Here is a 24831-nt window from a genome sequence, read left to right as displayed (position 1 = left end):
TGTGAGCAGACTGACTCGGTTTGCTTAAGGCTCATTCATACTTTCTGCATGTGTTCTAATAATGAACCGTTATCTTAAACTACTACAAAAGTCCAAAGTACAAAAGTCATTTTTCCTTTACCTCAAGTGAAGAGTTATACACTTACATTCAAGTTTAAACTTAGCGTCTGTTCAAAGTCTCAAGTCTAATATAATCTATACTCATAATACAATATATGTATATATTTATCAATATGAGTACACTGAGTCAAGTAGGTTTTTTTTCTGTAATAAAAGTAGTCAGTAGTATTCTTTTGAGTCGCATCATTTCTTATTATTTGGGGTTGAAAAGTAACATAATTCATTACTTTTTTTATTGCCGGTGTTTTTACCTGAACCAGAGTGCATTGCAGGTGTATTTCTGACTATGAGCTGCCGTGACTCGTGTGTGCACCACAACTAGGCCCTCTGGAAGTGTTGATTATGCTGCAAACACTTGCCCCGTTCTGAACGGGCCTGTTCTGAGTGGGCCTTAAACTCTGCACGGCTAAAGCACATACAGGCTCAGGTAGGTCAACAGCATGGATTCATGTCACATTAACCCTTCTGCTTATGAGGAGAAAAGAGATTTTAGTGTCGCTCCGAGCTAATAGTCGCTGCGCCCGCATGGACTCAGGAGATGCACGAGTGCCGGTATGCGCGGAGAATTGTGACTCCCTCAGCCTTTTTTTTATTGGGACTGTAAAATGTAATGATTCATGGCATCACATTTTTATAAGGCATTTAAACATCGCGCCATTGCTGTGGTGATCAAATCCATCGCAGCTGCGCTGGTGAGCCCTGAGCGCCGTGTGCTCCGCACTGCTGAGCGATGCATGACGGCCTCCCAGCACATGGCGCTAAAACCCCAAAAAGCCCCACGTAGACTTCTATCCGTGAAGGTTTTTAGCTACTAACGCCACTGCGACATCCGAGCGTCCACGGTGGCTCTCCGAACCACAGACACAACTAGTGTGGACATTGTGCTCTAATCACTTCATGAAGCCTGCACTACATTGCGAAACTTGCACTACCAGAAAGGGTAATTCAGTGTTAAACTATGAATATGTGCGTGTGGGGCGCTGCTCCTATTAAAGTTGCCAGGGGCGATATTTGCTGACTCGTTGTGGTGCAAATGGTGTTTTGAAAAGGATTGTGTACGGTCTGTGTTTTGTGTGAGCAGGACGTTGGCATGTTGATTTTCTGTTACGTTTTAAAGAAGCCATATATCCAAAGGGAGAGCTGTGAGATGGCATTCCCTCTGTGATTTTTCCTGCAACTGTGTAGATCTTAGCTGCTTATTTAACCTAATTTGGTTCAAACATCGTCTTAAACTTTAACAGGATGCGCCCAATAAAAAAAATAAACAGGCCAGGCATAGTTGTGTTATGGAAAATGACTACTTCTTAGGGTTTGTGAATTCACTACGCTATGACTGTCAGGAGGTCGCTTGTAGCAGCAAAGCAGAACAATGTGTGATTGAAAGTTATGTTTTATTGAGACACTTGGCCCTGCCGTCGCACTCTGTCCTTCAGGAATGTAAATAATGAGAGAAACTCAAAAAGTAAGTTTGAGTGAAACTTATTGAATTTCGGTTTACGTCATGCACCGAGAACAGCTGCCAATAAGTAATAATAGCAACACCAGGATACATCTTTTTTTAAATGTTTTTTTCTCTCAGTCTATCATGGACAGTTTTTTTTTTTCTCGATCCGGTGCTGTTTAAATGGAAACTTTTACACGGATGTCCAATCAGGCTTCTCCCGATGCATCCTGGTACATGTAGGCCTTGCCTGCATGGTGCTGCGAGCAGGGGAACTCCTGAGGACGTGTTCTGCTTCAGTTGTTATGTTTCCCATCACCACTGATTGGACACCATTCTAAAGGTGTCAAATCCTCCATTTGCCAGGGAACATGCTAACAATATGCATGACCAGACCACAGCCAATTGACTCATCCATGGCGCACCTTGTAGTATAGCTGGTGGTCCACAGGTGAAGGAGCATTGTTTGCCGAAGGTGGTCCCCCGGGGGCAGCTGAATACGGCGTGGTAGACGTGAGACTGATCGGGCATGCCGCAGTCTACGGGCTGACAGCTCACTAAACGATCCCAGGCACCATGAAAGCACTCCAGCTGCAATTCTCTCTGGAACAAAAGAACTTGTTTGTCTCATTTCCAAAAGGGATTCAAATTGGAACGGGGAAAAAAGGCCAACTAACCCTCCAAACATTTCTGAAGAAACAATATTTTAGAAATGTAGCTCCAAAGGTAGTGGGAGGTCCTCAAACGTCAGAAGTGATTTTTATTTATTTGTGTCTTATTGTATGGATTGTTTCCCCCATAATTCGTACACCCACAAATGTTGAGTGAAAAAGGAAAACTAAAAGAGCAGAAAACAATCTTGTAATATTACTGTAGCATTTGTTGAAAGGACACAATGAAAGTCAACGTCTTTCTCTTCAAACCTTGTTATTTCAGCAGTGCAAGACATAATAGGTTAACCCGTGTACCTGGTGGGGCGGCGTTCCCTTGCTGTTGAGGACATTGACACTGAAACCACGGTGACACTGGACCAGGCACCGAGAGGACTCCCCTCCTCCTGTACACCTGCAGACACACGCCGACACATAGATGGATGTTTTGTGCCTTTGTTCACGCTCCTTTGAGTGTTCTCTCACAAGGCCTACCTGACCGAGGCGTGCTCTATCTGGAGAGGAGCGCAGCTGTCCAGCTGACACGGCTGCCGCAAACAGCTGTTTCAGGGATGAGAGGGATGGGAGAGATGGGAGAGATGGGAGGGATGAGAGGGATGGGAGAGATGGGAGAGATGGGAGGGATGAGAGAGATGAGAGGCAGGGAGAGAGAAGCAGGGAGGCCTTTGCTCTGAGCAAGCACATTCAGTCCAATTTAGGAAGGTTGTCAATTATTTCTGTTAAGCAGACAGCAGTACTGCAGAAAATCCTTACTAAATCCCCAAAACGCCAACATTGATCTTTTACACATTTTTAAAAACTAAAACGTATCCTTTACGATGGAAACAATGTTCTCATTGCTTAAATGAGAACATTGATCATTCATGATATCCTTTGATAATTATGTATATTGCAGTGGAAACCGCTTCCAGGATCACACTCATTCCTATAACAAGTCTATGCACATCTTCCACATTTTGGAAGACTTTCTTAAGATCTTTCAAAAAATACATTTGAGACATTTTTGTTGAATAAGGGCCTAATATCCAAATTCAATATGATGAGATGTGGACATGTCGCCCTGTGTGTGTGTGTGTGTGTGTGTGTGTAGGTAAGTAGGTAGTTGTGGGAGAGCCCACCCTGTGATGCGCACCCGGTCTGGGCGAAGGTGCTGAAGTGGCAGGACGTCCTCAGGGCCACGCCTCCCACCGCCACAGAGGGGGAGGAGAAGAGCAGAATAACCGAGGCCGTGATGAAGAAGGGTCTAGAGAGGTCGTGGGTCACGTTCACCACCAATGGGTTCTGATGGCATGAGAGGTCATGGGTGCCTGGGGGGATGGGACAGATTTGAGTACACTTTGTTCATATCATTATCATATAATCTAATACATACAAATCAACACAAATAAAAATTACCGAGTGAGTGGTTCTTGCCCGTAGTGTCAGACAGGAGAATGGTGGCGGTCCTTGAACACTGCTCCCCAGACCACGACCCGTCTGAAGCCAGGTACACTATCACGGAAGCCGCCACTCCGGGATGAACAAATCCAACCTGGATCCATTCATTATTTGAATGGATTAGAAGGAAAAGAAAAGGTTACCTTTCCAACAAAACCTGTGGAGCTCACATAGACTTTAGCTCATTATTCTTTTAATGACTTTAATAGACCAACAGGTCTCTACGGGAATCTTCCTTAACCCACATTATTGAACTTTCTGGCTACTTTGGAAATATTTTTTTAGGGAGTGCAGTTAATGACAATATGGGCTCCGTTGTAGTTCTGAAACCTTGACCGAGTAGAACCAGGGGGCGTGGCTTCAATCACAGTCAATTATGTTGAACTGAAATCAATGTGTTTGGCGAGCCGGCAGATAGGGCTGTTATCATGTAGGACCTTTCAGTCCTAGGGAAGAAGGGGCCCCTAAGGAGGGGTTGGAGAGATGTGCCTGATAAGAGTTTTTACCAAAGACGTGGAAACAATGAGAGAAAAAGAAAAGAAAAAAGGAAGGTTCCGGTAAAGGACCCTGTGATCCAGAGCACGGCCGCTGAGAAGTTTTGAAGCGATCCCTCAAACCACCCCCTGGCCGATTGTGGGAACTGTAGCTGTGGAAAGATGAAATCACACCACCACGACTAAACAGAACCAGACACAGGTCAGGAAACTGGGACCTCCCTGTGAAGCAGCGTTGGGTCCGGAGATAAGTCGGGCAATTAAAGGGATCATCATAACGGAAATTTAAAAATGATCCATTCTCATCTTTATTTATCACAAGTTGAAGTTAAGAAGTGGTTAATGATGTCAGAAGAAAGCAATGTTTTTGGGTTGTCTGCATTTTCTGAGGCCGTAATAAAGTATGATAGTAAATGATGGTTTCCTAATGATCTATTTATACAAAATGATTGCCCTCAGATGCCAGAATTGAAAATGCCTTATTTGAAGTTATTGAAGACACGTAATTGCATAACACTTGGTCCTCTACTATTAGCTAACTGGTAATCTTCATTATTGAATGTTTTGGTGATTTGTAGCAACTGTGGACAAAATAGCGGAGAATGCACAAACGTAAATAAAGAATAATTGTCGGGTTACACGTGATTTGTCGTCTACAGGTCATTAGTGCCGATAATTCGCAGTCTTTCTTGAAAAAGAGTAATTCAAGCGTGAAAAAATAAATCATGGTATGAATCATGTAATTATTAGAACGTTGGGAATGTATGTATTAAAAAGACCTCCGGTGTGGTGTTTGTGTTTGTGTGTGTGTGTGTGTGTGTGTGTGTGTGCTTATGTCACGCAGTGTGTGTAAGGCCCTTCAAAACGTATTTTTCTTATATGTATCGGAAAGTGCTGGAAGATGTTAGAGCTGCGATCGACACTCGCAGTCATTCAGTGGAGGCGAAAACAGAGATTTGCACACACACACACAAACGTACCTTCAGCCAAAACGACTGTTCCAGCTCATTGTTGTCGAACTGGGCCGTGCAGGGGAACCAGGCGTCTGCGGGCAGCCTCTCACTCACCTCCAGGTGCTGGTACCTGCAGAGCTTCGCACCGAACAAGGGGGAGACACAATGCAAACTACATGGTCATTAACAATGATGGGTGGATAACTGTAAACGGATGGGGGGCCAGTACCATACAGTGGGAGGGGAAACACTCTGGTTCAAAGCGATATGCTTGTAGAGTGTATCTGACTGACAGTGACGTGCTGTGAGGGGACGTGCTTGTGTCTTTCCTCCGTATCTGAACAGGAAAATACACAACTTCAGCAATATTGACTTTAAAAATCATTGGAATGATTGGAATCATGTGATAATTACATTTCTAACACAGATGAGTGACACAGGGGAGCCATGCCAGGCTCAAACCAGGGAGGAGTGTGGATGGTGGAGGGGGCAGGAGGGAGAGGGCAGCGCTGGTTCATTAGCACTAACACTGCAAGCCTTAGGCAGCCTGAAAAGGGTGCCATTAATAATGATACTGATGGTATTTTGAGTATGTTTTAGGCATTTCATTCTGACCACATAGAACCCTATCAACTTATGGTAAAAAACAACAATATTCCAGGTTTTACGCTAATTATTAGTTTTTATAGTTCTGTGAAACTACTTTGTTTGTGCCTCCAGTGGTGAAGTTTCGATAAAGTTCACTCGCTTTGTTCATGACCCTTTGATTCATGAATTCATCCCTTTGAGCAGGAGATTTGCCAGTTGTAAGACTGTGTCTGACACAGTCCTCACATGATAAATAGGGTTTAAATCATGCTCATTGTTTTACTAAAGTTTCCATACGTAGATCTGGTGTCCAGACAATGCCGGACATTTACATTTCTAAACGAACAACTGCCTTCACGAAGAGAGAGTAATTGTGATGGTAAATCCAGAAAAAAAATATGTTTTTCAAAATAAATGTATAAGAAATTCACACAGAATTGAAAAAAATAAAACAAATAAAAGACACAACTGACTGATTTAAAAATGAGTTTTAAAAAAGGAGATTCAAATTAGTATATAATCAAATCAAGTTGTTGGCCCATTTGATCCGATTTATTTGTATGCAGCCTACTAATTTGGGCGTGTGGATTGATCTGTGAGGCCACATGTGGTTGCAGACATTTTGTCTGGAAATGATTGATGTATTGTGTACCAAAGTTGTGGAATAAAAGGAAGATGTGCCATATATAAAGTCCCTTTTTTTATTGTTGTCTCCACCGGTTGCTGCTCTGTTTCCGGCTCACGTTCGGTCCCTTTTTAAGCCCTTTCCTTGAAAATGAACATGTCCTGAGTTGTTTTCATTACTGAGGTTTCACGTGAAACTGCTATGATCAAAATATTGATTTCAGAGCCTTCAATGTGAGGTGGGTCGCTACGGTATCTGTCACACTGTCACGTGCTGGTGCTTCATACCTTGCTGAGTGACGGCTCCCCGGTGGCGGCGTGGGCGGGACAGCGGTTCGGGTCCTGGTGCGAGGCGGCGGCGGTGGAGGCCCACTGGTCCGTGTAGCCGAGAGGCGTGAAGTAACCGCAGTCTCGGACGCTGGAGCGCCGCTCGAACTCCTCGCACACGCCGTCGCCGTCGAAGACATAACAGCGGCTCGGCTCGCCTTGGAGGGATGGATTTATGAAAGGATATAAGCCATCATTTTTTAATCTAACGTTCTAACTCCAGTCCAAGTCTGTTTGTCAGCGAACCGAATCTGAGCACATCTACTTTGTGTTTTCATTGGCCGCTTCCAACGTCAGCCATGTCAGCCCGACTCTATCTGACTCCGTGCTGTCGACACGCTGTAAACTACAGGAAGAAATGAACTTTGACTTCAATCAATTATTAAGATCACAACCATTTTATTGTTTTGTTAACAGGCGGTAAGAAAGCCACCTGGTTTAATCCCAGCATGACATCAGTGGCTCATGGGTGTCAACAACAGCAATGCAAAACTCTCTACTAGAAAACCAAACAACATACAAGGGATTTATTATTATCGTCACTGGGCCAGCAAATTCTTTTAGCTTTTTTCATCAGCTCAATGTTAATCCTCCCTTTAAAAATGTAATAATAATAAGCAGGGCCAGGGGGGGTATTAAATACCTCGAACATCGAATGTAACATGATACTCATATTTTCAACGGCTTGTTGTCATTACTGGACAGTTGACAGTACGACTAGGGCTGCCAATTAGTTGACTGGTTGATTCGTAGGCTGCTGACGGACAAATAAGCGCTGTCGGAGAAACTTTCTGCACGACTTGATCATCTTCAGAGAGGACATTAAAGGCCTGCATTTTCATATGCGTCAGATACTGACCTTTTGTAGTTCATACCGAAAACACAAAGCTTCGTGTGAAGTACTGCAATTACATCATGAGCGTGAAATGTGGTATAAGACTGAAGTTATATAACAGCAAAAAGGCCTGATCCGGGATTGAGAACTGAATTACAGGACAACAAAGACTACTGACAATCCTTTAAGGCGGTTGTTGGGGTATGAGGATATCTTAACGGAAGATATCTTCATCAGTGTTTGGAGGTGGCTCACAGAGACAGCTCTGCATGATTGAAGTGTGTTTGGTAGCTGGGAAGTTAAGCATTTGATTAGCTAACTAGTTTTTCAAAGATGTCAAAGCTTTCACGCATTTTGGCCTGATTTTGTCTTTTTTTTTTCTAAGCATAATTTGCGTTCTTTAGCTTTAAGAAAAACAATAACATGACCTAATGTGCTCCTTAAACCAGCACGCCTTGCAGTATTTCCGAGCCGAGTGCAAAGACTTTACTAAGGATGTAATTAATGCTATTTGATTTGAACCAGGAGAGAAATTAATGGCCATAATGCTTCCAGTAACACGGTTGCACCTGACCTGTGAGCAATGAATATAAGCGCAATGACATAATGCGCAAGCGAAGACAACATCTTGTAATGCAGATGCTATTCATGAAAAAAAGGGTGGAAAACATTAAGCCGCTTTTGAAGTTTGGTCTTATTAACATCTGGACAGCAGCAGAAGATAGACAGACGGAGAGTCAGCCCTGCACGATTGGCTTCAATAAGTCGACGGAAACATGTTTGACGCTATACAGTCACCCCAAGTCCAAATCTTTGACTCGGGAAGAATACCATCTGTCTTTTATCTGAGGTCTACAATGCTGTGTCTGTCAGCAAATGCAGTTGCTCCGTGACAAGATGACCCTCGAATCAGTTTGTGTGGTTACTGCAGAACTGTAGAGTAGAACAGCCTGTTCTATTCTTAACACAAAGCAAGAGCAAGGCCTTCGGCACAGCGAGAATACCAAAACAAATATCACGCCTTTAACTAAAAGGTACAACTGAATCATTGTTTTGCAGTGTTGTGTTAAAAGAAAAGTTGACTTCCGACTTTAGTTATAATGTCTTTTTTGGTAAAACATGAGATTTAATAGCTTCAGCCTTGGCAGGAGAAGGGATGGGGGGGGGGGGGGGGGGTCTGACCAATAGATTGACTGATGCAATTTTTCCTAAAACAAACCCTTACTCACAACGCAGAAGGACTACAGAACAACACATGGCCTAAAAAGGAAGCAGCCGGCATCATCTCGACTCCCCCCCTCATCAACGCTATCGAATAGGGAGGAAAGTTCTCAAAGCCACAAATATTCATCTGAGTTCTGAGAAGGTACCCACCAGAGGGTGAATTTCAAGGTTTTGGGTCCACATCCCCTGCCCCGAACTGAGTGGCGAGACTTCTGTCCTCGGCGGGGGCCAAGAACACAAAGTACTATGGTCCTTGGGTAGAATCAGAAGATGATGGAGTCTTCTTTGAACTGCCTTTAAAGCCTTTTAAAGAGCCATATAACAGGTGTATCTGTTCTCAGTAACTCAAACTTGAACACCCACCAAGTCATGTTTCTGGCACATAATTCGCTGCGCAACAAATCGAAAGTGCTTCCTAATGTCTCTCGTCTCATGATAGATCTCAAGTTGTTAATTCTGGGAACACATTGTGCTTTCCCGCCTTGAACCTCTCGGCAAACGTTTAAAAAGCCCAAAGCACGGTCGTTCTCTCAAGCTCCTTGATGGGTGTGAAATGAATGATGACACCCGTCAAACACACACACCCCCCCCACCCCCCCCCAGTCGCGATTTGACTTTGACCTCCGATCACTCAGCCATGGCGTCCATTTGTCAGAAGCAAAGGCTTTCACAGCTGCTTGTGATCTCACTCGGTGGGAGATCTGGCCCACTGACGCACATGAGATTATGAAAAGGTTTTCCTTACTTTCCACAAACCGTGTCAAATCAAGTGGGAAAAATGTTGTCTAAAACACAACTGTAATTGTGAGCAACATAATCCCAAATAATTGCCTGTGCTTTCACCAATATTCCAGAGCGTGTGTCGATCGCTCGATTCCTCTCATAGGCCTGAAATGTGTGAAAGAAACACACATGACATGTGTTTAACATTTGATTCAACCGCAAAATAGTCTGGCGAGTAAACTCACGCGGGTAAATCTTGTTTTGCTTTTGGTGTGAACGCACCATTACGCTGTGGCAAAGGTTCTGTTAATGGTCTAACCCAGCTTTTATTTCTTGTAAATTAAATTTGATTGGCTTAAATGAATTGCCACTGCATGCATGAATGAGACATTTTGCCACAGTGACACTATACGATTATATGGTGTTCATGTCTCACATGTAACAGAGTGAAAATCTGCTGTGTTTTATTTAATACGACTCACCATTACAGTTGAAGTCCGTCTCCTTCTGGCAGCTCTTAGAACAGCCGTCGCCATCCAGCAGATTGTTGTCGTCACACTCTTCGGCCCTGCAGAGAACAACAATCACCTTCATTTGCTGCGTTGTCTACATTTACATGTGTAGGAAGTCGTGTTCAACAGACCCCTGGATGAAGCCGTCTCCACAGTAGAACTGCCCATGGGTATAGAGGAGAGGTGAGGAGGGGTCGCTGAGGAGGCCGTCTGCTTCCACCTGGATGGTGTACTGGTACTTGACCCCTTGCCTTACAGAGCTGAGGAGGACAGTAACGTAAACGGAAGGAGAGGAGAAGACAGATGAGATGAGATGAAGCCGGAGGAGCGGAAAGAGAGGGAGACAAAATGAGACAAGTGGAGAGTCGAGAAGATGCGATAAGAGGAGACAGAGGCCGGAGGACAGAGAAGAGACACGGAGACGAGGGAAGACAAAAATGAAAGGAGAGTAGACAGGACGAGCAAAAGAAATTGGCATAATAAAATCATTAGGAAGACATCCAAGGTTTGTTCTGTTCTGGAACAGTGAGCCAGGCTTTTACGGCTTTGCGGTACAAACCGATCCTATAATCTAATCTAATGTAACACCTAACAAAATGTGCAGACAATGACCTCAATGGTTGAACAGCTTAGATGGGGCTGTGAAGAGAGGAAGCATTGTAGTTGTATCCCCCCTCCCAAACAAAGGGGTTCCACATTGGTCCGGATAGTCTCTGGAAACAGTTGCAGGTGGTATCGCAGCACACCAAGTGGGAACCAGTGGCTACAGTCTGTAACCTTGCAGTATCCCATGATGACCTCACTTAGGAATCGCTATTCACAAGTGTGTGTATAGCGATTCCTAAGCAACGGTGTCAGGACTGATTTCTTTTTGCCGAGTTGTGCCCCTAAAAAGAGAACCTTATCCCTGTGGATTTTGTATCCGCCGGGTGTGAAAGTTATCCTGGAGGAGCCTAAACCACCGGTTAACTCTACAGATTTCCTTTATTAATTATCGGTTGCGATCGGTGGAGGAAGTCAAGGATTGAAGGATGAAGTTTCATAAAGGTTCAGGGTATGTTTAGCGAAACATATGGTGTTGTAACGTTTAAGTGGGAAGTGCTTTGATTGACTGAGCTGTTCTTTCCCTCACCAGTTAGCCTGAGCTGAACCTAGCGCGAGCTCCTCAGGAGTAAACGCTCACATTTTGTTAGCTCTGCTGTCATCTCCTCCTCCCGTTCCTCACCTCCTTTCTTCTCCTCAGACCTCTACTGCTCTCATATCTCTATCTTTTCCAATCCCCTGGTGTCTCCTCCCCTCTGGCTTTTCATCTTACCCTCCCTCTGCTTTCTCTCCTCTCCCTCGTCTTCCAAACTCGTTGCTCCCAAACACTCATCTCCTTACGTCGAACCCTCTGTGCCCTCCTCAGTCCTGCATTACTCAACTCCCAGCGGTTCTTACATCTTTCTGCACTTAGCTTGTGTAGGAGACATATTTGCTGAAAAATAAACTGTCCACCACTTTGAACATTGGCCCCAAATACGCTGCAATCATGGGACACAACTGTGTTTTCCTGGCAGTAAGGTTGTAAGGTTTTTCAAAAATGAGTAACTTTACATTTTGAATACGGAATTAAATTGGACACCCGGCGAAAGGTTGACAGGACGGTTGACAAACTCATTTAACTTCAGCCCCAAAACTTAAAAACGTAAATGCTTGTTGAAACCGATTTGGATCAGTGGCCACAGCTCCACATCCCCATGCTGGAGACACACACACATATTGAGGCAATGCTGTGAAACTTGAACTTCCTATTGTCCCTAAATACTTTTATTTGTGTGACCCTCAGCGTGTGTGTGCAGCATCTGAGAGAAAACCAGACTGGGGAACTTGCAATGTGTCGACCTTGGAGAAATTACTGCAAATAAGGTCATGTAAGAACATCCTGAGCAACGAACCCCTGGCACCAACCTGTCAGTGAAGGTCTGCCGGGTCTGAGGCGGGGGGTTTTGGCCGGCGAAGGGCGGCTGCCGTTGAATCCGGTACAGCAGGGGTCGGCAGCCGGAGCACAGGGGGCTGCCGGGACCAGAGGACAACATGGCGGCGTCGACCTCCATCTTCTCGTCGAAGGTGCTGAGTTTGACGGCGGTGACGGTGAGTCCGCGGGTGTCCAGGCGCAGCGTGAAGGGCATGTCACAGAAGACGTGCTGGGGTCCGAGGTTGATGCTCTTCCCCACGCCGGTTATCAGCTCCACATCAGCCAGGGCCGGGTTGTCTGCAAAATATGTCCGCTTGTTTTTCTGTCACTTTGAACACCCGGCTCTGGATGGTTCTTACAGTTCACAGGCCATCAAAAGTGATATCATCTCATTCATGTGTGTCTGCGCACGGATTTTCTGTCCTTAATCAGTATCGGGACCATGAGTATATTCTAGTAGTCAAACGATTAAAATATTTAATCACGATAAATCACATTCATGTCATAGTTAACTCAAAATGATTCACAATTAATCGCACATTTCTATAAATGTCCATTCCCTTATTTTTTTCATTTTAATGCTCTTATCAACATGGAAAAGTGGAATGGCTTGCTTTATGCAAACGTTTTGTTTTACTGAAAAACAACATTGCCAAACAGTGCGGTACAAAATAAAATGATAAAGTGCACATTCCAGGTAAACAAGGACTCAGCCTATAGTGCAGTTTAACGGCTTAATATTTTCTTTTTTTCAAGTTTGCTGTGAACAAAGCAGTGAGGCCTCTTATTTCAGAAACAATAAACCGTTAGGTTACCAATAAAAGGTAGGCCTACTACTTCTTTGCTTTCAGCATGACAATTTCAAACAAGTCATCCCCGCCTCAAAAAAAAAAGTCGTTAAAATGGGTTTGCATTAACGTGGTTAATAACGCGTTTAAGTGACAGCACTAGTATATTCTGATATGCAGTATTTTCCGTGATTGAATATCCCCAAACCTGCTGGGAGAATTAGAGTTCTGTCAGCTTTTTGCGACTCAGCTAGAACCCTAATATTTGTCACTTACTGCCTGTGCGTCACGTAATAATCCGTAATGTACTTTTGTGTACTCCAGTCTCATCTGCCAACTAAATACTATTTGCGGTAACTCGTGGGAAATTATTTTGTATGAACATCATGCAGTAAGGAAAAAGACTCATGTTTACAATGAGGTAATATATATATATAAAAAGAGAGGTAGAGTTGTTTAGAGTTCTTGATGCATCCGGATGAGAAGTCCCCTGCTGGTCGGTAGGGAGAATTTCAGACACACTGCTGCCTGGATCTGATGGAGTGACACTTACTGGAAGAGACGTAGGTGACCCAGAGCGTGAGTGTGTGCGGGATGATAGGGTGCAGGAACGTCAGAGTGAGAGTGCAGCCCTCCGTGTCAGGACAGGGTGACGTCACGTTGGTGTCATACAGGCTGAGCTCAGGACTCCAGGCTTGGAGGCTGGGATCACAGGGCTGCTCCACGTCAGGTGGGCCTGGGGGTACAATGACATCACACAGACACACGCATCAGTATTCATGTATTCATCCATTGACACCATGTAAAGTCCAGTTGTGTTCCTGATTCTTACATACACACAGTGGTATACTGTTTGTTTGAGTTGTGTACCGATCTGGATAGTGGCTCAACTCAATAGTTAGACGCAATAGGTTTTAAGTATATGCCATCAAAATGAATTTATCTGTTTGAATATGTTTTGCTTATTTCATGGTTACGAATGACAGAAGGCATTTAGTATGGATGTCACCTTAGGCTGAGGGAAAAAAAACATTTTAACTGTTTTTTGGCATTTATTGGACCTGACAGCTATTTATTGATTGATTTAAAATGATTTGTCAGGTGTCTGCGACGGGTGTGATGTTCAAATGTATGCTGACGATACAGTGATTTATGTTCACGCAAAGAACAAAGAACAAGATGCACTTAAACTCACATCCACAATGAGAAACGTAACTAAATGGCTTGCACATTCCGGCCCTCATCTCGGTGTGTATGTTCTTCACAAAGAAGAATTGCACCAGAGCCAGATGTTTTTGTTGCGACCGGTTTAACAAAAGTATTACTTTTACCAGAGGTGTCAAAAGTATTCACATTCATTACTCGAGTAGAAGTATACATACAAGGGTTTAAAAAAGACTGTAGAAATTGGAGTATCAACTAAAGCTGAAAAGCTCTTTTTACTTGAGTAAAAGTGTTAAAGTACTGTTTTCCAAAGTACTTCAAGTATAAAAATAAAAGTAATGTAAATTCGATGGCAAGTTTTGGACAGCCATTAGCTTGTGGTACTTTGGTGCGTAGAACTCAGCGCATTTGATGAAATTAGTTGTTTTTGTAGCCAACGATCTCAAAAAAATCACATCTTGCTTTTCTGCCTTACTCCTTGCTGGAGTGTGACGTGATTTGTGTCATCTGCAAGTGCATCGCGGAGAAAACCAATAGGGTGTCGGAATGGTATATGTTTACACATCCAACCACAATCCAATTCACTCTTTCCGATGACAAGCCAGAATGAAAAAAAGCCTAAATGAAATAGGAGTAATGAGGCTATTTTGTAAAATGCAAGGAGTGGAAAGTACAGATATTGTCATGAAAATGTAAGGAGTGGAAGTAAAAAGTCATCTGAAAAATAAATACTCCAGTAGTATAGATAGATAGTATCCCAAAATGTAGTATAGATATCCCAAAATGTATGTATTAGTATGTATATTATGTATTAAGTAGTTTTACTTTGTTACTTGACACTTCTGCTTTTAACAGTTAGCAGCAAACCATTTCGTATTAACAAGTGAGCGCAGAATTTTCCAGCTGTAACACTCCTTTACTTAAAACATGCAGAAAAAAATGCAGTAGTAGCACCATTAAAGCTAAATGAGTTGTTAATTGTTACAGTTTCAGTGATTAGAACAATGGAATCACATAACAGTGGTTTTATTATCAGCTCTGTCCCAGAAAGCCAAATAAAAATCCAGAATGTAATGAGGTGTTACACATTTCACACCGTCTGAAGCACATTTGAGCGCTGTACAAATGGCTGCTAAATGATGGCGAGATCGGCCTAAATTGGCATAAGAAATGAACCAGAACCGTAAACTGCTCCTATTAACATTTTCCAGCGACTGACGTGCTAGACGCATTAATAAAGACAAGCTATTTCTGCCACACGTCTCATGGGCTCCACTGCAACAAGGGGGACTGAAGCTTAAAAATGGCAGTCGTCATATTTTGTGACGCCATCACCCTGAAATGTTTTTGAATCCAGTGACTGATCAGAAGAAATTAACGTAACGTCAAGTCTAGGGGCCTTCGCCTAGAAAGTGGAAATGAGTAGAGGTATTGTGCCTTTTAACAGGTGGTTTGATACTTTCATCTGGCTTTAACAGCATTAAACCACTAGCACTGGACACACAGGCGTACAGGTCACTGGCAGTGGATTAGTGCAGCCTTCAGACTTGACTAAGATACTAGAAAGATACTAAGATTGCCATCTTGAAAGATGATGAGGGTTGTCACGTCCATATATTGTCTGGATGGGCAACATTCAGTGTTTAGCGCAGTTAACTTTCCAAATGTTCATGGAAATCACCCATTCAGGGTATACAACCTATTGCTAACATGTTTTTCACAATAATTGAATTTGGTTCACAGTGTCAACCATCTTTCCTCGTGTGCATTGCCAGCCATGATATCCACATTGAATCAGTCCTATACCCCCCCCCCCCTCCGGACCCTGTGCATCGTCCTCTTTAGGGGTAGGAGCGAGTGAAAGGGAGACTGGCTGTCTCCTCAGCTGTGTGCATACCACTGTTTAGAGTAAGTCGGTAATTGACTCTTTATCATCATTATGGTCCCCCAGCGGCAGAGAGGGAGCCCTAATCCCCCCGTTCCTCCTCGCCGCTTGTTTTCAAAGCGTAAATTCCAGCGGAGGATTTCCACATACTTGGGTAGAGTCTTGGCGGGGGAGAAGGAGAGTGTTATTGTGCTCGTAAGGTCTTTCTTTCCGTCATCTCTTTCTCTCCCTTTGCTTTTGTGTTTGCTTCCTTGTGTTCTTTTATTTATTTATATTTCAGTGTTGTTCCTTTTCCCCTGCCCAACCCTACATCTCCTGCCAAAGGAACCGGGGCAACCGCAGAAATTAGGATTGGAATAACAAGGACCATGTGCTTACAATACGTGTAATGTTTCAAAGTACACACTACATTCATTTTTTTTTAGGGGGCGGGGGGGGGGGGTTGTTTATGACTGAGGTTCAATGTTTGAACAGCACCCAAACATTACCCCGAGGAGACGGCGCGCCTCATAATCCTTGTTCTCGCTTCGGCTGAAACAAGACGCAGACAGAGGTCTGTAGCGGGAGGCGATTATCATTGACTGATTTTCTGCTTTTTCTTCGTCCAGGAGCCATTAGCCTTGCACGCACCTGATGTTTACAGGGAAGAGACGTGTGTGTGTGTGTGTGTGTGTTTTTGGAGAGATGGGGGTTGATCTGCGGACCGGAAAAGGAAGACGGCCCCCAGATCAACCCCTACTGTTAGTAATTATTGATGAAGGACGAGTGTATCATGCGCAAAAACCAATTAGCTGCAGATTTTTAGATGACGGGCTGAGTAATAAACACATTGGCTTCTTTGTCTCTCTCTCGATCCCAACAGCATGTTGGATTGGGTCGTCAATCAAAAAGAAAGGGTGCATTCAGAAAGGCGGTTAAATCAAGTGAGATGCCAGGTCATTTTGGACTGACCAACTGCCTCCTCGGGCGTCCAGTAGCCCGACGTGTCACAGATGCGGGGGGATGTGGCCTCGGAGGCGTACTGGTGGAAAACGCCGTCCGTCTCACAGTCTCCACAGTTGATACCAGACACAAGAGAGGAAGAGCTGGGACACAAGGAAACAGTTGCTGGTTAGGAAAATGTTTGTCTAAAGAACAGACCTAGAATGGTGTTGGACCAACTGGTTAGTTTCTTTTTCGCAGAAACACAGAGATGACATAGAGCAATACCTGACCAACTGACAGTGGGCTGACAAGACCTACAACTTCTCAAAAGCTGCAAATCGGGGATAAGAAATGCAGCTGTCTTTTGCCAAGACTGGAGAATGCCATAAAGCGTTGCACAATTCAATCTATTTTGTAGAGCCCAAAATTACAAATTTGCCTCAAAGCCTGCACACGGCCAAGTTCTTTATTGCACATATAATCAACACATAAAGTGAGGAAGTATGACGTGTTTTGATTCAGGTGGTCGTTGTGGACTGGTAAACACAAAACATGAACCCATTAAAAAGATAGTGGGAGGTATAGGCAGGCATTACCTCCTCTGATTGTTCTTGTTAGCAGAGTGTTTTCAATCCCCGGGCACTACATGTTAATAAGCCATTAAACTGGTTGCCGGGTGTCCGTCAAGCTTGTTTACCTTCCCCGAGATGATCTAAGGGGTACCATTCTGCAATCCATCTGGTTCACATAACAAACCTTCAACTTGTTAGCGAAGGAGCCACCGTCTGCCCCTTCGTCCCAGCTGGACATTAAAAGCATTGCATTAAAGAGCCAACATATTTGTCACTCATGGCATGTGCAATGTTTGTTAATTATGCACTGCATGAGTCCAATACTAACGTATGTATGTAACTATAAAGCAAGGAGTCTCTGTGTGCCCTTTGCATGTCCCGAGAACTGACCATATTGTCTCCTTCACACCTGGCCAGTGTATCGCTGGGGACCAAAGAAGGTGCAGAGTCAAAGTTGGAAACCAGTCACTTTCAGATAAAAATAAAAAACCGTTGAATAAACAAGCAAAAAGCAGTGTTTGCAGCAGCAGAGTGGGCCCTCCGGTTCGCCAGCCCAGAGACAGAGACAGTGCTACCACCGCCCCCATTCAAACAATAGTTCCTCAATCACCAGGTGGACACACTATCCAAAAGCTCTATAATGCACATAACAGACATAACTATATTTGGAGAGGTAAAATATTCCAATGAACAACCCATGAAATCGTACCTCTGATAAAGTGCCCCCCTCATAGGGGGCAGCCAATAGATAGAGACAGAGTCTGGACCCTGGTCCGTCACTATCGGGGCCAGAGGGATGGGGGCAAGTTCTTGCTCCGACAGCCAGTTCTGGTACACCAAGTCGAGATAGCAGTGCATCCGGGCCACTTGGTTGGGTGTGAAATGGTCGGTGCAGTTGTCATCTGACGGCGTGCAATGCAAAGTAAAAGTTAAGGTAATTATCATGGATCCCACTATAAAATAGCCACTATTAACATAGTGGCTATTTTATGTCCTTCATTATACTTGTTCTACGTGTCAATGATGATTTTAAGACCTGCTGTCACTTCTATATCAACTGTACCTGTGTAACTCATGTAGTTGGTATAAGGTGTGTCGTTGTACGTGGTGAGTCCACAGGTATCATGGACGGCCCCGGGGTCTTGGCAGGCTTTGGATTTGGTCGTTGGTGCGGTGTCAGCACACAAGTCTCCTGTCTCCATTGATGGGATGGTCTCCTGCAAAAGTGCATATGACAGAACTACTACCAGATGATGGCAGACGAGGGAAATGTTCTATCTGGGACCCGTAGTACCGCTAACAATCACTAGTGGGTCTACTAATTATGACGGGAGCATATTGACCGCAGAAGACCGCTGTTCGTGTACCAAGTCTTTTCACAGTCACTGAGAAGGTGGAGCGAAGTTCGACTGAAGACTTTTTTAGGAGACTAAAATGGGACAAGCTACTTTGACTGGAAAACGCTGGTACCAACTTATCAATCACAAGGTAGCCACACCTCAAAATCATAAAGAATGCAGGTTTAATTGGCCACTTTTCCTAACAAAAGGTTGCCACCTGATCCAAACTATTCACCTCCACAATCATATGGGTTGGAACATTAAATAAAATATTAAATAAAATATTATCAAAAGGAGACGGTTTAAACAGTCCTACCTGACATGGGTCGTCACAGGAGTCGCGTTCGCTCACCCCCTTGAAGACATGGTACAGTCCAAGTATGTGGCCCATCTCGTGGATCATGGTGTTGTGGTGGCCCTTGGTGCCAAAGTAGGACGGGTTGAGAACCATCCCACCTGCCGAGCAAAACCAATCGATATGTAAGAAGCAAGCGCGCATGCGTGGGGACCAGTCTGTAGGTCTCACAATAGCAAATAGCAAAGGCGTTAGGCGGGCCTCACAGACTGCGGCGGCGGGCCGTGAGTTTGACATATGTGCCCTGCGGCAAGACCCACTCAACAAAACAAACGTGCTATTGCTGTGAAAGACCAGATTCTAACCACCAGCTGTGTGGCACTCCTACTCCACTTTAACTCTCTGCCACATCATTTCCAACAGAGCAACAAACCTGCATTGTAAAAAAAAGTAAGCACCATCATTTTCAAAACAATTAGGAAATCAGTAAAACTTAAGTACTTGTAACCAAAAACAGGAAACTGGATACTGGATACTGGTGCCTGCTCTGAATCTAGAGTAATGCTCCACAAAAACCTTGTATTCAACATTTGGTCTCATTTTCCTAAGAGCTCACATCTAAGACCATTGTCTAACTTGTAAAGAATCAGTTCCCTGGCCTCAGAAACCAATCGATGCCTCTGAAAACGCACTAAAATAAAACACTCAACACCACAACCACTGTGGCCAATTTGAGAAAAAAAAGGAATAAATCACAAAGATAAAACAGATACTAGTTTAGGATGCAGCAGAATATGGAGTGCTTGAAATGTCAGTACATTAGCACACAAGGGGGAGAGTTATTCATTTAATGTTAACACAGTGTAAATGTTTGGTAGGCTTGATTCATTCAGCCAGACCACGGTGAAGGAAGATCAGCCCTCCGATCTAATCATGAATGGCTCCCTTAAACAAGCAGACGGAAAGTCTAAATGGAAGAACACAGGGGGAAAATTGCCTCTATTTTCCAGATGCACATAGAGTTACTTTTCTAAAGTGGGTAATCATTTGGTACAAAATGAATCCATTCTACGAGAACAGCTTTTTGAGCTTTTGAGGTACGGATTGTGCATAAACATAATGTCACACCTGTATGTCAAGTTGCGTTTTTGTCCTGTCTCCACGGTTGTTTTTTGACTTCCCGTTTTTTTTGACTCCCTCTCGTTTCAGGTCCCTTGCCCTTCCCTCATGTGTCACCAGTCTGATTGGCCCTTTCTCAATATGCGTTCTTGTGTGGACTTTTGTTCTCGTGGACTCGTGAAACGTCATCAGTCGCAGCCCGAGTACTGTTCCAGTTCTAAAGTCCGCATCTGGCCGAGAACGGTCACAATACCCGGATGTGACTCGCCCCGCCCATTTTACCGGGCATGCATGGCATAATAAACGGTAGCATCAAGCTCATACAACCACAGAATTAGATCATATTAGATCATCTAATTACAGTTATCATCCCAAAATGGAAATGAAACTAGAAAGAAAACAACTGAGCACAATCATTTCTTGATTCATACCCTGTGTTCACAGGGTGATGTTCAGGTCCTCCTTCAGCAAAAACATCTATTTATTCAACAACAAAAAATGGTTCAGCAAAGAAATACACTTCTGTGAATCACTTTCTCAAGTTGTTCATTAGTAAAATCTGCTGCAAATATGTTTTTAATTTGTGTAACAGTACCGTTGTTTTACAATAGTTTATCACATCATTTTACATATATTTCCGCAGAAGTCAGCTGCAAATGATTTGCTCCAGCTTATTTTATGTGTGCAGTGGGGACATAAAACTCCATCCGTATGTTACTAATAAGGCTAAATCCAACAATTACTTTCATCGAATCGTTTGCTCAATTATCAATTTAGCCTATTTAGCTCAAAGTGACATACAAATCTAAATAGCAGCTAATTTAATTTGGACGTCAACAATGGATATACGATTCCTAATTATATGTACTAAGGAAAATGAAAAAGATTTTAAAATCATTCGGTTTATCATTTCATCAGTATTTTGTGTAGGATATAGAGAATCAGACATAGCTTTCATTGTTAAATATGTTATTAATAGATTAACCGGTAGAGAACGGGGCACTTTCACAAGGTGTCGGAAATGCTTCAACAGGCAGTATTTAACTTTTTTTGTTTGTTACTTTCTTTCTTTAAATGATGGATGCTTTCACTGGAGGCACATCTACCCCACTGGTCTCCTACCACTCACTACTTAGTACAAAAATAATAATATTAGAGCCTGGGCGGCGATGATTGCCAACTTTTAACGAGCCCATAAGCCGTTTGTTTGTTTGGTTGTTGTTGGGTTGATTAGCCGTTTCCAGTGGAAAAGGAACTAATGATTGGAACAGGAAAGGGGCAGTGTGCTGGGAATATCCCTGCCAGCTCCGACTCCTTTCCCCAGTCTCCTTAGGATACCGCCAAGTCAGAGAAGGACCAAAGGGAAGAAAGTAATTCCCTTTGAATAATCAAGAACCTGGGGCTATGGTATAAAGAGAATACAATTGAGACTAAAGACAGAGGCAAGAGTGGTAGCGATATGACGCTTATCTACGGTAGTTTGATGTCATTGAAGCTACCTTGGTGGGTGAGAGCCTCCTTCGCCCACGGCCATGTTGCAGCTCCTGCCAGCTCCTCTCGCACCGAATTGCTGGCAAAGAAAACGTTGAGCGTGTCGCTGCCGCTCAGCTGCAGCTCCTCCTTTAGCTCTTTCACACTCATATAGGCTCTGGAGAAAACAAGGACAGAGTGGCATAGGTTAAGTTCTAAAAACTGAGAGGAAAAATTGAAAACGTAATCCTCCTTAAAACTCTGTTGAGCTAAACAGGAACTTCCCTTCTTTCTTTTAAAAATGTAAATGGACTGTACATAGTGAACCCATCATGGTGTTATGAGAGGGAATTTAAGAGTGCTGCGCTCTCGTTAGCAGACGACTCTCTCTGCCCAGTACAAAAGTACCCAATTGTAATTTGGCTTTTGTTGCTGTAAAGGTTTTACAGCCATCACTCTAAGGGCCTCACCAGGACGGAGAGAGACCTGTCAGTGGTGTGTCCTGTGGTGCTTGATGAAGTAGCTAGAATCTGGCTGGCATTGCATGGGAATATGAGTGTATACTGTGTAATATGCACTTCAATGCGTTGTCATCGATGGGTCAAATCAGTTCATCCGTAATAAGAAATGTTGCTAAATGTATGAATCGTGCAGCTTTTTGTTTGTGATGTTATGTTTTTCGTCCAAGTTGCACAGGCAAAGCTTTGGATTTAAGGGTTTTGCAACCATTATAACTTAATGGATTATTGTTTCATGTTGTAGGGACGTTTGATCAAGATCAGCTGTGAGATTAGCTTTAGTCAACATTACGAAGCCATACTTTAATCTTTACCTCAGTTACTTCAAGTGTATTTTTCTGATTTGTTTTATTGTGTTGGTTTATTAAAAAGTAAGTTCTCGCATTTGATCGAGCTCTGCCGAAGGGCCAACTTTATAAATATTACTTAACAATGCTCCAATCTTTGAAGATTAGGATGTATGTTTTTTATTTTCCCTCACAAATATAATTTATATAATTGCTCATTAAAAAAACACATCAGCTTTGGCTGAGCATTGTTCCAACAGCCTAAAGGAGGGATGGGTGAATTTGTGACTGTAAAATCTAAGCTTTGTTCTTGGAAAAATCTAGATTCATTAAAAGGAGTAATACATATTGTCTCATACGGTACTTTATAAAGTGAATCATTTTACCGATAAGTTGGTCCAAAGAATCCTGTACATAATCTGTCGAATTGAGATGGTCGTCCAATTTAAATATGTCAGTTCCCTGAGGTTCACCGATTCATTGAACCAAAACAACGGCTCTGGTTCAGAGCCATTAAACACGTTGGCAACCCCTGGACTGATCAGATATTTGTACCATCACACTTGTGTTTTTTTTAGTGGATAAAACATGACCATATTTAAACTAACGTGGATGTAATTGTAGGAGCCACGAAGGTGATTATTATATATGTTCTGTCTAATATAAAATGATAGTGGATATGAGTTGAATGGTTTATATTTGGGACACTTGGGTTGTTATATTTTGTTGGGTTTGTTAATTGCATATCACCGTAATTGGGGGCGGTAACTTTTGGACTGATTATAATAGCAGGCACAGACGGAAGTAGCGAGGAAGGAAAGAGAGGGTGAGTGACGGGGACGCCGTATTTTTATTGACCGCTATCGCTAAAGCTTGTTGAACGCTATTGACCGCTATCGCTAAAGCTTGTTGAACGCTATTGACCGCTATCGCTAAAGCTTGTTGAACGCTATTGACCGCTATCGCTAACGCTTGTTGATCGCTATTGACACTGTTGCTTGCTGCTGCTGCGCCGCTGTTTGCTACGCTGCTACAGTTGTGATTTTTCTTTTACTTTGAGCACGTTATGCATACCGGTTTATGTTGGACGAATACTTCAATAAACCTGTCAAACGCATCATTGGATCGGAGCGGAATTTTTCTTTGGTACAGCGCGTCACAATCCGCTACACCCATAACTTAGCCTCTCAGCGACTGTTTATTTGAATACATGTCGCTACAGTAATGTTTCAGCATTGATCTTCAAGGGACTTGCCTGGAGCTCGTAGTCCTCAAGTGCGCCCTCTTGGACATGTGTCTCAGCTTAAATAAACATGATGTCCACTGTCACCCAATCACTCCCTCTTCACCCTGGCTTGTCTCTTTCTCCCTCTGTCCATCTTTCCCCTCCAGACACTCCCTTTTCCTTAACGCACTGCCAAAATCTGCAACGTACCATCGCTCTCAACCACAACTGTGTGTCATGACAGCAGCTGGCTTGAGAAAAATAAATAAAAGGGGCCGCAAATAGGGCCCTGCAATCGGAATCACCTGGCTGAAAGCACAGAGAGGAGCGGGAGGCGCATCAATAAAAGCCCGACAACCACATTTTAAGAATGTTTTAGTGCTCCACGAAAGCCAGCACCACGGCATCTTTATTGATTGTCTCTTTGCCTGAGAGACATCCGGGGTCGCAGGAGGACCAACGGGTGCATGCAAGCTGCCGCGTCAAAGTACTCACTGGCTGCGGGAATCTGTCGCGGTTCACATCGGCACACGTGGTTGGAGGTTAGGTGTAGGCAACAAAAGCACTTAGCTGGCAATACACCAAATCTGTTGACATTCGTTGATAGTAAATAAGGTTGCTGGATCCTACACGTGGCCGACATTTCACCAAGTCTGAATTTAGATAAAAAAGAATGACCCATTAATCAATGTCCTGTTAGCGTGTGTTTCAGAAACACACACAGCTCCCTCAAAATAAAGTGGTTCACCCCAGATGACATGTTGAAAACCTTCGAGCCAAAAGGACGTGTTGGGCGGATTTGGTGCATTTCCACCATTCATCAGGGTTAAAAAAAAGCATTATGGTCTGGCTGTAAATGTAACGGATCACAGAAGGTCACGTAATGTCATCGGTAGAAATCACTCTTTTGGTTTCACACAGGACCCGAACGCCGGTCCCCTGAGTCAAAGTCCTCCCATCCCGGCCTTAGAGGACTGTCTCACACTCAATATTACTCTGGAGTTACTCACACACACAGGTGCTCAAAGGCGTGAGGCACCGCCAGTGTTGTCACGGCAACAGGGTGGCGTGGCAGGACGCAGGACCCAAACGCAGAGCACTTTTAGTAATTCAAAAATTCAAAATCAAAAAAGCCTCACGAACCCGAGAGATTCAGCACATGATCATTTAAGACCTACATTGGCGAACACGTGGTAAGAGACATACATTCACGGTACTTGCTACAAGAGTCTGTATTGGGAGCCGCGAGAGAGAGACCGGGCTGGCGTAGAAGCCGACATTTTTGCTTTCAAAATCAGAAAGAAAAGCAGAAGCCTTATTTATCGATGTCTGTCATGC

At 43.6% G+C, this 24831-nt stretch overlaps 1 protein-coding gene across 1 annotated transcript in view; it reads right to left on the bottom strand.

Annotated features, from left to right (window-relative positions):
* pappa2 (pappalysin 2) overlaps window positions 1–24831 on the bottom strand; it is a 51276-nt gene that overhangs the window by 16523 nt on the left and 9922 nt on the right. Inside the window, exons 5-20 of the mRNA XM_037459094.2 lie at window positions 21493–21641; window positions 18896–19035; window positions 18303–18456; window positions 17949–18141; window positions 16695–16828; window positions 13248–13430; window positions 11900–12203; window positions 10081–10209; window positions 9920–10005; window positions 6617–6813; window positions 5144–5254; window positions 3628–3763; window positions 3365–3539; window positions 2707–2772; window positions 2530–2626; window positions 1987–2164 (exon numbers count right to left, since the gene is read on the bottom strand). Of these exons, the coding sequence (XP_037314991.2) occupies window positions 1987–2164; window positions 2530–2626; window positions 2707–2772; window positions 3365–3539; window positions 3628–3763; window positions 5144–5254; window positions 6617–6813; window positions 9920–10005; window positions 10081–10209; window positions 11900–12203; window positions 13248–13430; window positions 16695–16828; window positions 17949–18141; window positions 18303–18456; window positions 18896–19035; window positions 21493–21641 (2432 nt within the window). The remainder of the gene's footprint in view (window positions 1–1986; window positions 2165–2529; window positions 2627–2706; window positions 2773–3364; window positions 3540–3627; window positions 3764–5143; window positions 5255–6616; window positions 6814–9919; window positions 10006–10080; window positions 10210–11899; window positions 12204–13247; window positions 13431–16694; window positions 16829–17948; window positions 18142–18302; window positions 18457–18895; window positions 19036–21492; window positions 21642–24831) is intronic.

This window comes from Pungitius pungitius, chromosome 15 (assembly GCF_949316345.1).
Source record: "Pungitius pungitius chromosome 15, fPunPun2.1, whole genome shotgun sequence".
NCBI lineage: Eukaryota > Metazoa > Chordata > Actinopteri > Perciformes > Gasterosteidae > Pungitius > Pungitius pungitius.
This window is presented reverse-complemented; position numbering and strand designations above follow the sequence as displayed.